Raw genomic sequence first — 17,953 nt, forward strand, 5'->3', positions numbered from 1 at the left:
CGGCTTTCTCCAGTTGCGGAGAACGGGGGCTACTCTCTGTTGCGGTGCACGGGCTTCTCATTACGATGGCTTCTCTTGTTGCGGAGCATGGGCTCTAGGCACGCAGGCTTCAGTAGTTGTGGTGCACGGGCTTAGTTGCCCCATGGCATGTGGGATCTTCCCGGACCAGGGCTCGAACCCGAGTCCCCTGCATTAGCAGGCGGATTCTTAACCACTGCGCCACCAAGGAAGCCCTGTGGCTTGTTGCAGAGCATGGGCTCTAGGCGCACGGGCTTCAGTAGTTGTGGCACGCAGGCTTAGTTACTCCACGGCATGTGGGATCTTCCTGGACCAGGTCTTGAACCTGTTTCCTGCATTGGCAGGCGGATTCTTTTTTTTTTTTTCTTTGACATCTTTATTGGAGTATAATTGTTTTACAATGATGTGTTAGTTTCTGCTGTATAACAAAGTGAATCAGCTATACATATACATATATCCCCATATCTCCTCCCTCTTGCGTCTCCCTCCCACCCTCTCTATCCCATCCCCTAGGTGGTCACACAGCACCAAGCTATCTCCCTGTGCCATGCAGCTGCTTCCCACTAGCTATTTTACATTTGGTAGTGTATATATGTCCATGCCATTCTCTCACTTCGTCCCACTTACCCTTCCCCCTCCCCGTGTCCTTAAGTCCATTCTCTACATCTGGCAGGCAGATTCTTAACCACTGTGCCACCAGGGAAGCGCAGCAGCAACAGTTTTAATTATGAGGTATTTCCTGAGTTAATATCGTAACTTTAGGTTGGTAGATTACCATTAACTTGCCTGATTCTAATTCTCTGTAGCAGAAGAAAAAAAAGTCTAATGTGAAACCCAACCCCACTAAGTGTTACCTCATAAAATGCTAATTGCAATATTTTACATGTAAATAGGATGGCACTGATGCAAAACTGCACTTCTGGTGCCCTCTAGTGGATACAGTTGGTTTCAAGAATCACTTGCTAGGTTTTAACAAGAAGCCTGCCTTAGAAAGGAATGAGGCATCCCTTCTCCCTACAATCGGTCCTCTCCTTTCTCCTCTATTGTCTAGTCTTATCCAGGTTTCCAAGATATGCTGACAATGTCATTCAGTGCTAAAGCTAATATAACTTTATTTACAGAAAAAGGTATTTACAAAAATAGCCACACCCACATATTTGGCGGCTTTTGCGCTACAGCTGGAATAGTTAAGTAGCTTCAACAGAGACTGTATGACCTGTAAGGCCTAAACTACTATCTGCCACTTTGCAGAAAAAGTTTACCAAGCATGTCACCAGTTATGAAAGCATGTCACCAGTTATGAAAGCATGTCACCAGTTATGAAAGCATGTCACCAGTTATGAAAAATGCTTTGTCTGGGAAGAACTGGCTGGTCCCTAACAATATGTTTGGGAAACCCCCCATGAATGCACATGAGCAATAAAGAAACCTCTTTAATTTCATTTAATTCCACATTTCCCTAATTTGTTTAGTCAGGGAGCTCCTTTTTCACCTAATACCTATTAACATCCTATTCAGTGAAAGGGAAATACTATTTTATAATATTGTGCTTAAATTTAAAATTCAAGTCATTATTACTACACTTCTTCTTGATATAAGAGGAAATTCTGTCTTGAAACCTTGTACCTTAGGAATCAAATGTTATACTGAGTATAATTTACTTTAAAATATTTCACCAAAAACAGTGTGATATATATGTAAGGTAAGTTAGTTTTAACCACCTAGGAGTAGTTAAAAAACATTTCAAGTACCTAACCCAGGAGTGGTTATATAGCCTTTGAAAAACTCTGGTCAGTCCATAATCCAGAAGTGGCTACCAAAAGCCTTTCAAATATGAGCTATCTCAGCAAATATTAGCACTAACAAGTTTGCAAATCAACATAAAGGACATATAAGTGGTGTTCAAGATACGATACGTGTACTGGCTAAAAATATTGTACAAGCTCCTTCACACTTGAATGAAAAGGGTTTAGGAATCTAGTTAGGCGAGTAGCCTACACTCATTGCAGTGGCATTCTTAGCCCAGGGCTAAAACTCAGTCCTGGTTCCAGGCATTAGGTAACCAGAGGATTCTGCCACCGGATTCTAATCTGAAGGTTAGCTGAATCTTGCCACTCATCGTCACATCTGAATTGAGTGAACATTTCTGCCCAAAAAACAGGGAACTAGGGCTCCCCCAAACATCTAAGGATAAGCCATACGACTTTCGTGAATATGCAGTATTTGTAAGTGTAGCAGAATTCACTGTAACATACCAGCCAGCAGAGAGCCTAAGAGAGCTGAGGCCAGTATGAACTCACACTCCAGCGTGTCTGGAACACACCGTAATTGTTAAAGTGCCACCTTTCACTCTCAGAATGCCTCATTTTGGGTGAAAACTTCAGCAATTATCCTATCTACAGCTCTCATCTACCTGTACCTAGTAAAGACTACAAATATCTGTCCAAAAGAGCCTAACCATCGTGAATGGCAAAATGGACAATACCAAAAGCTAGTTAAGTGGTAGCAGTTATGATCAATGGCCAAGAAATAAAACTGACAGGCAAGCTGGGATTGAGTGTCAATCCCAGCCTTTAGTGTGTTTAACTAATTGAGCAAATGAGTTATTGTAAACCCAATTTTTATTTCAACTGTCCTTAAGCAGAAAATTAATCTTTGAGCAATTTGCCATGTCTTAGGGGCATATTCAAAACACTGGCCCAGCCACCCATAACTTTTAAAGACTAGTAACGTTTCCATGATGTGCCTGAAAACTTGATAGAAACAAACAAACTTTACAAAAGTCTGCTGCTAGACACAGTGCTTCTAAGGCTCCCCAGGGCAACGTTTCCCAAAGTGTGGTGTCCAGGTCTTCTCTTCAGAGTCAGGGCTTGTTAAAAACCCCACGATCTAAAAACAACAAACGAAACAAAACCCAACAACAAAAATAAGATTCCACACTCAAACCAGACCAACAAAAACTGGTCGAGGCAGGCAGACCAAATTGCTGGGGAGGTAGCCTCTGGAATTGCATTTCTGGTAGCTACCCCAATGATCATGCCCATACATTTCGAGAACCACTGCTTTATGGGGTCCTAATGGCTGGAAGATTCAGCAAGACACCTTACGTCTTGGCTAAGAGCAACGTGGATGTCAGGACACTAACTTTTTCATGGTCTATGCTCATACCCTGAGGTGTGCTGATAAATGTTTATCAAATCCTCTCCAGGAAAAAAACTTCTTTTTAACTGATATAGTCTTTGTAGCACATAATTTACAAACAAAAATAAAATATGCAATACTCAGGCTTCCCTGGTGGCGCAGTGGTTGAGAGTCTGCCTGCCGATGCAGGGGACACGAGTTCGTGCCCCGGTCCGGGAAGATCCCACATGCCGTGGAGCAGCTGGGCCCGTGAGCCATGGCCGCTGAGCCTGCACGTCCGGAGCCTGTGCTCCACAACAGGAGAGGCCACAACAGTGAGAGGCCCGCGTACCGCAAGAAAAAAGAAAAAAGAAAAAAAAAATATATATGCAATACTCTTTACTGCAAATTCCATACAGCCTATTGATTCTCACAAAGGACTTTTGTTGAGTTTTGCCGAGCTCTTGGATAACCAACCTGGGTTCCGATTCACAAATGAGAATAATTCCAGTATGATGCTGGCTGATATTTTTGTTTATGCTAAGGAGGAAGAGAGGAAAGTGAGACAGCACATCTGCTCCTGTTCACCAATGACATGAGCAACTTTGCTGACCTGGGTAACAGTTTTTGGACACCAGAGGAATATCTTCTCAATTATTTGTGCTATTTATAATGTGTTGCCTGCTACAGGCAGGCAACGCTTTAAAGTTTAACCTGCATTAACATTTTCTGCATGACTTTCTTAGTTTGAGAATAAACAGCAAAAAATCAATACAGCAAGCCCAGATGTTCAGCATTTGATTTTCCAGAGGCCAAAGTTCCCACTTTGGCCAATTTCAAGCTCCCAGAGCCAGATAACATGGAGTTGGGAAGAGATGGGATTGAATGCAGAGTTGGGAGGAGATGTGCAGGGGCTCCCCATTAGGTAGTATTACTTAACTTGATTTTTCAGTAGTGTCTAACAGTCGGTTCACAGAAGTCCTGAACATTAATAACTGGCCCTCCTGTGTGTTGTGAACATGTTTCTGAGGCAAGAGGGAAGGGGGCAGGGTACAATACACAGCCCTTGAGAAAAACTGGATAGACAAAAACCGGTTAGAACTGATTAGGCCCAAGATGGTGGAAGAGTCAACCTCCACTGGACCTTGAGCCTCATTATGCGCTCACTGTAATACATTAGCATATGCTAAATGACACACCCACAGGCGCCAGGGCAGTTCCCAGGCTGACCATAAAAGGCCAAAAAGTGCGCAGTGGCCCTATTCCTGGAAATCCCCTTCCCCTCCCTAAAATAGTTGGAATAATCCTCCCGCTTGTTAGCCTATGAAATTACCCAGCCCATAAAAACTATCCACCCCATATTCTGGGGTCGCTCTTGCCTTCTGAGAGGGGCCGCATTCTGCCTATGGAATGTGTATCTCTCAATAAGTTTACTTCTTACATATCACTCTGCTGCTTGCTGAATTCCTTCTGCACTGAGACATAAAGAACCTGAGCTTCATTAAGTCCTCAGACAAGTTGTGTGGATTCAGTTGGAAGATGGTGGGTTCCAGTCCCATCTGAGGTGTACGGTGTCACCTTAGCAGTGACTACACCTCCCTCTCACTCTCAAATTTGCTCTTTGCTGAACATTTTTTGCAAACCATGGCCCTAAACTTCCAGGAAAGAAATACGTGCCCCCAAACGTGACCTTCCTCTCCACCTTGCCCTACACGCAGGGCGGAAGGCGTGGAGCAGCAGAAGAGATGCCCACGTGAGACGTGGCAGGCGCAGACCAGCAACCCCTGCTCTCAACAAGAGTTGCTCTGCGCCCAGGCTTTGAATCATCAGTCTTTTTGAACCTGGAAAATGGGGTTTATTGATCTTGCCTCACTTTCGTGCAGTTCCCCTGGAGGGTTGATGGGATGCAGACTGGAACAGACCTTGGAGTGGCACAGGGCTCGGGCTCCCGCAGCTACCCCCTCGCCCACAGCCTTTCTCCTTCAAGGACAAGAGCCTCCCTTCCAAGCACTCTCCTCCCCTTCCTCTGCGCTTTGCATTAAAATTCCCTATTGTTCCCTCTTGCGGCCAAATGCCTCTTCTCTAGTGCAAAAAGTTATTTTTAGAGCAGACTTTCTAAGCAACAATTAATAGTCTTCAAAAGATTTCATGTTGTTTTATATACTACATCCTGGTGGAATGATAATTCAACTAAGACATACCATTCGTTCACATGTGAAAAAGAACACTCATTTTTGCCTTTTCACAAACATCCTGTTACCAGACACGTCCTTTCCTGCCACCAAGTACAGCATACTCAAGTAGGTGAGAAACTGAAAACTGTTCCAAGTTTTAGGAAAGCTGACATCTATCATAGCTTAAAAATCAAAACAAAAACACAGGGAGTGGGACTTCTCTGGTGGCGCAGCGGCTAAGAAGCTGCTGCCTATGCAGGGGACACGGGTTTGAGCCCTGGTCCGGGAAGATCCCACATGCCGCAGAGCAGCTAAGCCCGTGCGCCACAACTACTGAGCCTGCACTCTAGAGCCCGTGCTCCCCAACAAGAGAAGCCACCGCAATGAGAAGCCCGCGCACCGCAACGAAGAGTAGCCCCCGCTCGCTGCAACTAGAGAAAGCCCGCGCGCAGCAACGAAGACCCAACACGGCCAAAAATAAATTAGAAAAAAAAACAACACAGGGTGTAGGGACAGAAGACACATGACATGCAAACTTTTCTCCCGAGGTGAAAACCTACAGCCCGATAATCCTGAGGAACAATGGAATACTACCAAATAGGGTTGACCCTAAGCAAGATTATGAAACAGGCCAAGTTTTCCTTCAGCAACCTATCCCTTCCTCCTTCCCCTCTCCCCATTTCCTGCTCCTCCCACCAGCTCCCCTCACCTCCCTTCTAGACACTGTTGTGTGTCCCATTCCAAGTCTTGCCTCACTCTTATAGGCTGCCTGACAAATCTTAACATTTTAAAGAACAATGAGGGTGAGTTATTAGGGTACCTACAGGCAGTTGCATTTTAATGGAGTCTTCTGGAACTCAGGCCTAAGGGTATGAAGCTTTAATGGAACAATTTCACTTGATTCGGGGTGCACAAACCTCAAAATACTCAACACTCTAAGTAGCCGGCTTATAAGGTAATTCCTATTAGGATGTATTTCCTTAGCTGTGTGATAAATGGACCCCGTTCCTTTCTGCTCCTACAAGACCCCACTGCAAGGCCTCAAGTGCCTTGCCTGTCACCAGGGCTCTGATCTACCAGATGTCTTGTACTTTTACAGTCAGGATGACTTTCTTTGTTTAGAGTGATTTCAGCTCACCCTTAAGCCCTGTCCTCTTATTTCCTTTCCATAGGGTCTTTCCGGGTTCCGGTCTTCCCCACCTGCATCCACTCTGTACAAAGGCTTGACATAGATGCTTGACATAGCCAGCTGGAATTTAAGGCTAAATTTTCCATGTGCAGATAATTTGAAGTTAATATCGTCTAGTTACGCTAAACACACGAGCTAGGTGTGGTTTCACTTGCTCTTGTTGATTTGTATACTTATTTGGAGAATGAGTGGAAAGATTTAGATTTAGGCAGATTATCCTACAGTCACCTGAAGTAAACTCTCTGGTTTTATTTGTCTGAAAATGTCTTTGTTTCACTTTCATTCTGAAAGGTATCCTTGCCATTTAGAATTTGGGCTTAGCAGTTAATAGGGTATCTTCAAAGGGTTGAAAGAAACTATCTTCTGGCTTCCATTATTTTTGTTGAGAAATCTGCCATCAGTTGAATTACTGCTACCACTCAAGTAAGTTTTGCCTTCTGTACTCAAGACTGTTTCTGCCTTTGTCTTTGATTTCTAGCAGTTCCACTATGATGCATCTGTATATAGGTTCCTTTACATTTATGTTGTTTGGAATTTACTGAACTACTTGAATCTGTAACTTGTTGTCCATCTTGGAAAATTCTCAGATTCTATACTGCTTCTGCCCTATCCTCTCCCCTTTCTAGGACTCCAAATAAATACGTACGACTTTCTTACTGAATCCAGGTTTCTTACCTTTTGTTGGCCTATTTTCCATCCTTTTCTTCTCTTTGCTTCAGTTTCAATTATTTCTCCTAACCTATACTTCTTGTCTCAAAATAAGTCAAACATACGCTCTGCCTCTCAGCTGCTTCTTCCTAAGTGGGCAAACCTCCCAAGGCAAAGTAGGCCCAAATATCATCTCTCTAGACTTTCTTCTACTGGATTTTGGTCCTCTAATAACAGACTATATTGATAACACTTTGTTTTTAGTAAAACATTTTCTTCTATTTTGTTCTGACTTTTTACTTTTCTCCAGCAGGAGGGCTAAATTACCTAGTCTGCCATAACCAGCATAAGAGTCTGCAATGTGGTTATTTACAGTAGGGTCAATAAGCATAGATCTTCCTTTCTCCCAGGATATAAAAAGGTTATCCAAAATTGTAACTGGGTATCAGACATGAAACATTTAAAGACAAAATTCATTTGTTCATGTATAACACGGCCACCAAGGACTATAGGAACAAAGATTGTCATTCACTTTTAGAAACAAAGATAACGCTTTCTCAGGAAATTGATCTGGCACCTGCTATAATAATATGGTTGGCATTCTTTTTTTTTTAAAATATCCACCTACCCATCTATTCATTCGACTGCACTGGGTCCTAGTTGTGACGTGCGGGATCCTTAGCTGCAGTGTGTGGGATCCCCAGCTGCGGCACGCAGGACCTTCTAGTTGCAGCATGCAGGAACTTTAGTTGTGGCAGGTGAACTCCTAGTTGTCGCACGTGAGATTCAGCTTCTGACCTGGGATCGAACCCAGGCCCCCTGTGCTGGGTGCACGGAGCCCCAGCCACTGGACCACCAGGGAAGTCTTGGCTGACATTCATTTTCAATAATATGTTCTCAGAATTTTTTTAAAAAGGCATCTAATAAATCTATACAGTGAATAGCATGTCTTTATTCTATTTACAGTACATTTGTTATAAATATAATACATTTTTGAAAAGCTTATTTTTAATTAACTTGAGTAGATTTATATTTTAAACAGATCATCTCAATTGTTAAAGTTACATAATAAAGAATATGATAATTTAAATGACAAAAATCTCATATTGTGAAATAGTGCACTGTATGCTGAGATGAATGGGGGGGGAGTCAAACTCTTTCCAAAACTATAATCAAAGCATCAGAAAAAAAAGTTCTTCTTTTTACAAAGTTATGTATAAGCCATAGGAACAACCAGATACTGAAGTATGAAGACCCTATAACCAACGTTCAAAACTGATTTTAGAGAACTGTGTGAAGCAAGACAGCAAAGTCTGTATTTAACACTCTATAGAACTTCACAGTAAAGCTGGAATTTATAGACTAATGGCTTAACAGGAATATTGCCAACAAGGCCTTTTCTTCCTCAAAATCATCTCCTAATGTTCATATACCATTGATAAGTTGTAACAGCAGACTTAGACACTGGTTTTAAGTGGGGCTTAATAAGGTGCATGGATATGCTGAAATTCTGTATTATGAGCATGTAAATTATTACCAGGGATTAAACAAATACAAAAAAAGAATTTAAGTACTCTCAGTCCAACGTGCTTTGCATCATCAACAAATTGACAAATCAGAAGTATTTTACAGTGATCTAACACCAACCTCCCAAACAAGTTAGGTATTTCAAATACTGCTGTAAAAACCATTCAGTAAAATAAAACTGATTCCTGTGAATTTCAGTACAAATTTGTAAGTTATCACACATTATTGATGATGATCAGGGCAGGCATGGAGCTCTGCTGACTTGTTTCAAACACTGTAACTTGGTCCGATAACTTGGCAAATACCCTAGGAGTTCCAAGGTTATAAACACCTGTATGGACAAAGCATGCTTTCAGCTGCAAACTGTGAAGCTCCTGGCTTTTAAGATGAAGTTTATATTGTGTTTGTCCAAGCCATGTAAATGATCCATGGATTTCCAATGCTTCTGGGCTAAGGGAGGAGGCAAGTAGTAAGTTGGAGAATTTTTTTCTTCATAAATTTTTTCCCAAAGTCCCAATAACACATCCCTTTCATCTAGCAATTCTATTTCTAGAAATTATTTTATGACACCAACTGTATTAATAACAATAATGGCAATAGCTAACATTACAATTTCTATAATAGCTAAAATTTATTAACACTTACTATGTTCCAGGCACAATGCTAAGAATGAATTATCTCACTTAACACTCGCAACAGCAGCTAGTAAATAATGGAACCTGATTTCAAACCTGAGCTTTTAACCACTTGGTTATCCATACACAAAAATAAATGTGCATATAAGAATGCTTATAATATTGAAATTGTTTCTGAAAAATGGAAAGCAACCAAGGGTCTACCAATAAGGCATTAGCAAATTAATTTATGATACACATAATCATACACAAAATGTTTGGATTTCACACAGCTAACCCAGATCCTGTTTGGAGTGTTATACAATAATAATCAGCATACGCTTCACACTGCTTTTCTAAAAACCCCAAAATTTCTGAATTCTGAAAAGCATCTAGATCTTGGAGTGCCAGTATGGACCAGCTTTTTTGTTGTTGTTGTTGTTAAGCATTATTTTATAAATCAGAAAACAAGACAAAAAAAAACTTCTATCCTGAACTTGCTGATTTTCAATTTTAGAGTTCTTTATCACCAACAAACTTTTATAAAAATTGTTGTCTCTGGTCAAAATAATTTGCTGCTTTTGGAAATTGCTTTCCATTTGCCACTATTGAAATTCTAAGACAATCTTCGTTAAGTCTTCTCTAACACTTCTTAATACCAAACAAAAAAATAAAGGCATGCCTGAGTAAACTTTCTCTATGTTAGGTAATTATTTGCATAATTTCAAAATATTAAATTGCTTTCAAATCAATCTTTAACTGCAAAATAAACTTGCCCTGAATAAATCTTTACCTTGTTGTTTTATGCCTAAGATCAACTATTACATCGACGTCGGCCTTTGAACAATTGGAAAGTAAAAGAGTCACTGGTACTAAACAAAGGCTGTGGAAAAAAAATAAATAAAAAAGGTTAGCGGGATATTAAAAAACAACAACCAAAAAAACCCACTTTCTTGAAAATAAAACTTAAGAGTACCTAATAGCATAAGCTCCTCAAAAACAATTAGATTCAAGTAAGGAAAAAAACTGAATTCTAAAATCACTCAAGCCATATTATTTGCATAAACAAGAAGTAAAACATATTAATACAATGCCTGAATACTAAATACCAGAATATATACATCTACAAAACCATTTTATTTATATTTATTGAAGCTAATCTTAAAAAATAACCAAAATGTTTCTAGGTGGTTATTTCCCAAAATGCAAAACAGAATAATCGCAACTAAGAAAGATCAATGGAGATAAAAAATCATGGAAATGCCAACAACTAATCCTGTTCTCTATGCTTCGTGAAAATTACTTAATTTTGAGAACTGACATTTGCTCTTCTATCAAATTTGCATAAAAGCCATCACGTTCGGGAGAATATGATAATTATTTCTGTACAGCAAGTTATGAGGAGAGCCCTTTCAAGTAGACACATTTGCTCAGTTAACCTAATTTCTGATCTCACTTTATAATTAGTAAATCACTAAAGCATAGGAGAAAGGACATGGAGTGATAGAAGAGGACCTAATGAACAGACTGGTGCAGATTTAAAATCAAGAACATAATAAATGAACATATCTATGCACAAATGGTTACATACTATTATTGAAAATAGTTTACTCTATTAACACAAAGAACAAAGGGATAGTAAAAAAGAAAAAAGTAATCCTATAAGCTCCCACAAAATTAACTTTAAAATTCTGCTCAGATAATATATTTTATGCTTTCAGAAATTTTATATCCTCTTACTAAGAAATACTTTCTGAACCATACTGCAAATAACAGATTTCCCTAAACAAAAACTAAGATAATTTCAAAGACTTATTCTTAGATTGTACCGGTGCTATGCCCTTACCTCCTCCACAAACTTCTAACAAGGAAAAGAGGACAGCAAAGACTACCGAATAGGTTTCCAGTCTAGAGCACCCCATTAAGTTAAATTCCAATCGCATAATTTGTAACCCAAAGCAAAACCTCAGAAACTTTGCTATTCTGTTACCATTTGGGCCTCAAATTCTCCATGCTTTATCTAAATGCTTCTAGTAAAAGAAGAAATCAGAACATCTGGATGTTTCTTAGCCCCAAAATCATTACCTTCATTCCTCTTCTTCCTCCATTCACTGCTTCAGTGAATAGCACCCCCATCTCCCCAGCAAACCTTAGGCATCATACTAAGTGTTAATAAGTGGGAATGGGGGCTACTGCCTCACTAGCCCCCATTCCCAATTTTCTACTATTCTTCACAAATTCCTGTCAATTTATTTGATTCATATCTTTGTTATCTCTGGTCACCTGCTGTTTCTCATATTCTCATTCCTCTGCTGCCCTGTGTTCCACTGCTATGACCAAACCTCTTCCCTGTCCCACCCCTCCCACATTTCTGTATCACATGAACAACACTCCTCTAGATCCTCAGTCTCCTCTCTTTATATGTCTACATCTTACTTTAACTGAAATTTGGCTGAGTACACAGCTTCCTCTGCAGTCCTCTCAATAACACATGCTGTTCTTCTTCCAACATCTTCCATATCTCTAGCCAGAATGTCTCATTAATATAGTTAATACCACTTCTTGAGTTCTTCCTCCTACCTCTCCTATAAAAACACCTCATTTTTTTGGTCATAAACTACTCCAAGGTTTTTATTCTTTTTTTCTGTCCCCATACTGACAAACTAATACCAGTGACAGTAACTCAGTATAGCAGAGATTCTTTGGGGGAGGGGGAGGGGATGAGTCTTTTGAAATATCTGCTTCACCCTCTTCCCCCCACCCCAAATTCATCTAGTATATCTGTCAAGCAGAGGCCTACCATCTAGAAAGGAAACATTGCTCAAGATTTTTCTTCCATATCATCTTATTGGCTTCATTTATTAAAAGCTTCTGGATGAGTTTGCTTTCTTCTTTTCAATCCTGAATTTTGTCATCTTTTTGGAGAACTTCACTGTCAAGGTAGACAACTCACTCAACTCCTTCTCAAACCCTTGATCTGTCACCTCCATGACCACCAATACTATTCAAAACTCAGCCATCTAACTTCCATGACCATACTGTGAATTTGTTTTAGTCACCTAAAATAACTGCCTCTGAAATACTACTGAGATTCTCCACTCTCTGACCACTATCTCCAGCTCTCACTCAATTACACTTCTGATCTTTAGTTTCACAAGGATGCCCAATCACTTGACCCTCTACTTCACTGATTCGCAATCCTGGTTACTGTGATAATGGTAATTATTGTTTAGCAGTTATTCATTCCCTTCACCTCCCACTGTGCAACGGTGGATCATCCTTGTTGATTGTGAAGGAAAGGCTATTTGGCAATGGAATATTAAGGACTCTGATGCAAACAGAAGGCTTAAACGTGCTACTGCAATGTGGCTCACTTTTTGTACTCCAGAGATACGCCATGAGAAGAACATAACCCAGCTAGCTGCTGCCCATTTGGACTGACCCCAAGTGTATATGGCACAAACATGAACCCAACCAACCCAGAGCCTGAAGCAGAGCTTCAGCCAAATTGTCATTGGCCTGCAGACCCATGAGCGTGGGAATAAATGCCTTGTAAACTACTGAATTCTGGAGTGGGTTCTTACGAAGCATTATTTAGCAATAGAAACTGATACAGATTCACTCTGGTATCATCTGAGGATTTATTTAAAATATATAGACACATAGGTCCTACTCCCAGAGATTGTGATTTAACTGGCCTAAGTATCAGGATTTTCAAAAATTCTTCAGGTGATTCTAATGTGGAGCCAAAGTTGGAAGAAACTGCCATATCTTGTCCTTCTCAAATCTGCCTTGTTCTCACATACTTCCATGCACAGTTTTAATTCTATGATGCTTTATTTTAGCCCACTGCTCTCCTTTTAGTTTGATCAAAATTGTCCTGTTTCACATACTTCCCTGAACTGCCTAGAGTCTATGATGCTTTTTACCATAATAGAAGCACATGGAGAAGTCCTACATATCCCAGCCTCTAAGGCATAGCCAGGGTTTCAACCACTAAGCAGCACCATGGCATCTAAGATATTCAGGAAGTACGTGAAGCAGGACAGGTTTGATAAACAGGGACAAAGTAGAATGGTGGGTTAAAATGAAACATTATGGAATCAAAACTGTCTATGGAAGAGTGGGAAGACAGGTTCACTAGGGATAAAACAAGAAATTTTTTCTCAGCTTTGGCTGTACATTAGAATCACCTGGAGAACTTTAGGTAATCTAGATGTCCAGCCCCCAACCTTCAGCCAATCAGAATCTCTGGGAGTAGGACCAAAGCATCTGTATTTCTTAAATCTCCCCAGGTGACCCCAGTGTGCCTCTGTCAGTCAAAGGCATACAGAATGACTACTGAGCAATTAAGACCTAGACAAAGATTTAAGACCAAAAGTATTTAAAAATAACTTAAATGGCTAAAATCTTTAAAAGTGTGACAACAGAAAGTGTTGCTGAAGGTTATGAGCAGAGGGAACTCCCAAACACTACTAGTGCGATATATGAATTAGTAAAACTACTTTGAAAAAATTCCTAGATAAATGTGGAAAAAAAAGAGGGGAGCAAACACACATGCACCAGGAGATATATACAAGAATATTCAAGAGCAGAAAGTTGAAATATGAAAATAATCGAAAAGTTCATCAACAACAGAGTAGATAAACTAATTCTAATATGTTCAAACATATTCATTTGGCAATGAAAATTCCACAGCTTCGTCAATGGCTGATGAATGACATAATATTAAGTGAAAGAAACTGGACGTAACAAGAATATACTCTGTATAATTCCATTCATAAATAAAGTTCAAAAAAACCCACAGGACTTCCCTGGTGGTGCAGTGGTTGAGAATCCACCTGCCAATGCGGGCGACACGGGTTCGAGCCCTGGTCCAGGAAGATCCCACATGCCACGGAGCAACTAAGCCCATGCGCCACAACTACCAAGCCTGCACTCCAGAGCCCACGACCCACAACTACTGAAGCCCACAGGCCTAGAGCCCGTGCTCCACAACAAGAGAAGCCACCACAATGAGAAGCCCGTGCACCACAATGGAGAGTAGCCCTTGCTCGCCGCAACTAGAGAAAGCCCACGCAGAGCAACGAAGACCCAACGCAGCCAATAAATAAATAAATTAATTATATATTTTTTAAAAAGCCATGACAATCAAAATACAGATATGTAACACTTGGTTGGAAAATTATAAAGAGGAGCAAAGAAATGACTGTTAATACTGGGGATGGACGGGGGAGTGACTGGAAGGGAGTACACAGGGGGCATGACTGGAAGGGAGTACACAGGGGGCTTCTGAGATTGCTAGCAATATTCTAATTTCTTCCCTAGATGTGATTATTTGGGTATCAGTTTTGTGAAAAATAATCACTATGGCCACAAGTTTTCATTTTTGAGCACTTTTCTGTGTGTTATATCTCACGATAAAAGGGTTTAAAAATGGTTAGCACCATTTAAGCTACTTTTTAAATATTTCCGATGCTAAGTCAACATCTTAATTTTGCCCAGCACTCCTTCTGTGTGTCCTTGGCCAGCTCCTCATTCCTCTCAGTAGCTGTTCTCAAATTTTACTTTTAAAAATTCTCTACCCTTTATTCTCTTATTTCCTAGATTACTTTGAGTACTTAACCGTGCTTCTATAAACTCCTGAAAAGTGGAGGCATTCCAATAATGTGTAACTTGTTAAAATTTCTCCCTACTTTCATCTTTCCCTGTTTCCATAGTAAGGAGGTCCGTTCTTCAGTCCAAAGCTAATCCTGCCACTCTTTGGTGTATCTTTCCATCTATTAAGGATTCTGTTGCCCTTCCTGTATCCCATCATTTCCTTCAAGACCATAAATACATCCATATCTTACCTAGTAAAACAATAATATTGCATGGCTATTCCCTGATCCCCGTTCATAGCCCAGCTTCTTGAAAGGGTGGTCTACGTGAGTATCTTTACTTACTTCCTCCCATTTCTCCTCAACCTACTATATCATGCTTCCACCCCCACTATATAATAACATTCTTCTCAAAAGCATGAGCAATTTCTTTACTGGCAGAGCCAATGAACAACTTGTCTGCAGCATTTAAAACTGTTAACCGCTGTCCCTCCTTGAACTGTGCTCACTCTGCCACTGTGATGCTACTTTCTCCTCATTGGTCTTTTCTTCCTAATTGTTTGATTGCTACTTCCCAATCAGTCTTCTTCGTGGACTTTTTCCTTAGCTCATCTCTCAAACACCACTGTTCTATAGGTCACCATTCTCTTTTGTTCTATCCCACCCCATCCCTACCTCTATCCAAGGTGACTTCACCAAAATTTATACTTTCAGTTATAATTCACAGACTGGCTCTAACAGACTTCTCTCCATCTTCTTTTGTATCTGTAAACCAGCCACTTTTTGAAGTGTCATCTGACTTAGGACTTTTTATTTTAGAACCTTAAGTTTATATAATCAGGCTATTTACCAAAGTTATAAATACATCAGTCCCCCAGAAGTTTAACACTTAATAAATCTTAAGTAAATGATGCTCTCTAAATTTAAACTGTTTGATGAGTCTATACTATAGTCATGTCTTAGATTTAATTTCTGTACTTAAAACAAAAACAAAATGACGGTATTTTTTCCTTCTTCTTGACTTAATGATAAACCTGCTCATCAAAAGAAAACTGTTTTTGGCGGTATGCAGGCCTCTCACTGTTGTGGCCTCTCCTGTTGCGGAGCACAGGCTCCAGAGGCGCAGGCTCAGCGGCCATGGCTCACGGGCCCAGCAGCTCCGTGGCATGTGGGATCTTCCCGGACCAGGGCACGAACCTGTGTCCCCTGTATCGGCAAGCGGACTCTCAACCACTGCGCCACCAGGGAAGCCCCAAAAGAAAACTTTTGACAACTAACTGGCTGAGGAAATACCCATCTTTTAATTACAGCAGCAACATATAGTAATCATAGTAAAGGGTAAATTACTTAAGGGCAATTTCTACAGACTCAATAGTATTCTAAATTGTTTCTTCAATATCTGGGTTAATGCTATTAATAAATGTGTGTATGTCTGTGTGTGCATGCACACACAGGTGTGTATATTGTAGAAAAATGTTAACAAAAATACATCTCAAACCTTTTTTGATGAAAAGGATGACTAAATGATTCTGGATAGTGAAGACTCGTTCTAATGAGATTAGAAAGCTGCTCTACTGATGGTCTTGAGGAAACTGTAGTGTTTTCTGGTCTGAAAAATTTTAATAGTTCCATTTCTGGTGGCTCCTGAGAAAAGAAAAAATATATGACAATAAAAACACTGCCTTGTTAAAGTATAGCACAAACTAAAGAAGTTAAAACCAGTAGAGATAAAGTAAAGCATGAACAATACTTTTTCTGCTGTAAAAACTAACAAACTAACAGTTGAAATCATATGCAATACATACAACCTAGGATAAAAAAACTAGGATCTGTAATCATTTATTCATTCTCTATTTATTATGTGCTGGGGTTAGACTCGAAATCCAGCAACCTCACATATTAGCTCTGTGATCCTGGATAAGTTATTTAATACTTTAAGACAATTTCCTCATATGTAAAAAAGGGGTTTACAATAATAATAATTTCAAAAGTTGCTGTGGTTCTCATCTAATAAAATTGCTTAGTACTTAGGCTATAGATATTCAATTGTATAGCATCTGTTTTAATAGTTGAAAAACTAAAATTGCCTTAAAGAGTCATTTTTGAAAATAGCTTCCTGAGTTTTTACAGATTATAGTGCCTCAACTATATTAACTGAAGGTTAACATACATGTAAAAGTCTCAATATAGCTAGTGTGAGGCACACTGTAAACATTTCAATAAATATTATTATCGTCTAAATGAAAATAGAGAATCATGTCCCACTTCTAGTATTATTATTTCTTTCTTGGTCATTTTTTTCTCCATTTTCCTTCACCGTCCAGAAAATTTTGATTTTTTAATTTCCTGCTAGCCTAGCTGGATTCTGATCTACACCAAGGACTGGCAAACTACAGCCCACGGGCCAAATTCAGCCTGCCTCCTCTTTATGTAAAGAAAGTTTTATGGAAACAGAGCCATATCTATTTGTTTACACACTGGCTATGGTTGCTTTTGGACTCCAAACAACACAGATGAGTAATTCTGACAAAGACTCTGAGCCAGCAAAGTCTAAAATATTTACCATCTGGCTTTTCTCAGAAAAAGTTTGCTGACCCTTGATTTATACAGCTGCAAAAGCAAGAATTAAAACTGCTTCTGACTTATGAGTGAGAGAAAAGTGACTAGAGGTTTACTCTGGAGGAGGGAAGACTTGTGCCTGGAAGCGAGCAGGAGCAAAACTTCTGGGTGCGGGTCATGTTCTCTTTCTTGATCTGGGTCCTCCTTATACTGAAGTGTTCTTCAATTTGTGAAGAGTCAATGACCTAGTCACTATTCTGCATTTACGTTACACTTTAATAAAAAGTCCAAAAAATGTACTATTATTATAATCTAATCATCTAAGAAAAATAAGCTGTTATTTGAGACTTCTAAATTATACTAAATGAATCTCTACATACTACTTACCAGGAGGAACACACACGAACAACGGCCAGAAAAGGATACCAAAAACCTGAAGCTAATCTACTGAGGGAATATTTAGAAGAGCTTCCCTCTCTTCTAGCTTAAAAGCAACAACAGGTA

The 17,953-nt window shown here is 39.8% G+C and overlaps 1 protein-coding gene across 6 annotated transcripts in view; it reads right to left on the minus strand.

Annotated features, from left to right (window-relative positions):
• Positions 1 to 8,081: 8,081 nt before the first annotated feature.
• Positions 8,082 to 17,953, minus strand: part of TRAPPC8 (trafficking protein particle complex subunit 8) — a 90,675-nt gene continuing 80,803 nt past the window's right edge. For all 6 annotated transcript variants that reach the window (XM_089895048.1, XM_022586904.2, XM_022586905.2 and 3 more), the window contains 3 exons: positions 16,389 to 16,534; positions 10,084 to 10,173; positions 8,082 to 9,126 (listed from right to left, as the gene is read on the minus strand). In XM_089895048.1, the coding sequence (XP_089751174.1) occupies positions 8,892 to 9,126; positions 10,084 to 10,173; positions 16,389 to 16,534 (471 nt within the window). In that variant the 3' untranslated portion in view covers positions 8,082 to 8,891. The remainder of the gene's footprint in view (positions 9,127 to 10,083; positions 10,174 to 16,388; positions 16,535 to 17,953) is intronic.

This window comes from Delphinapterus leucas, chromosome 14 (genome assembly GCF_059928025.1).
Source record: "Delphinapterus leucas isolate spDelLeu-1000000601 "Yukka" chromosome 14, BTC_Dleu_Yukka2, whole genome shotgun sequence".
NCBI lineage: Eukaryota > Metazoa > Chordata > Mammalia > Artiodactyla > Monodontidae > Delphinapterus > Delphinapterus leucas.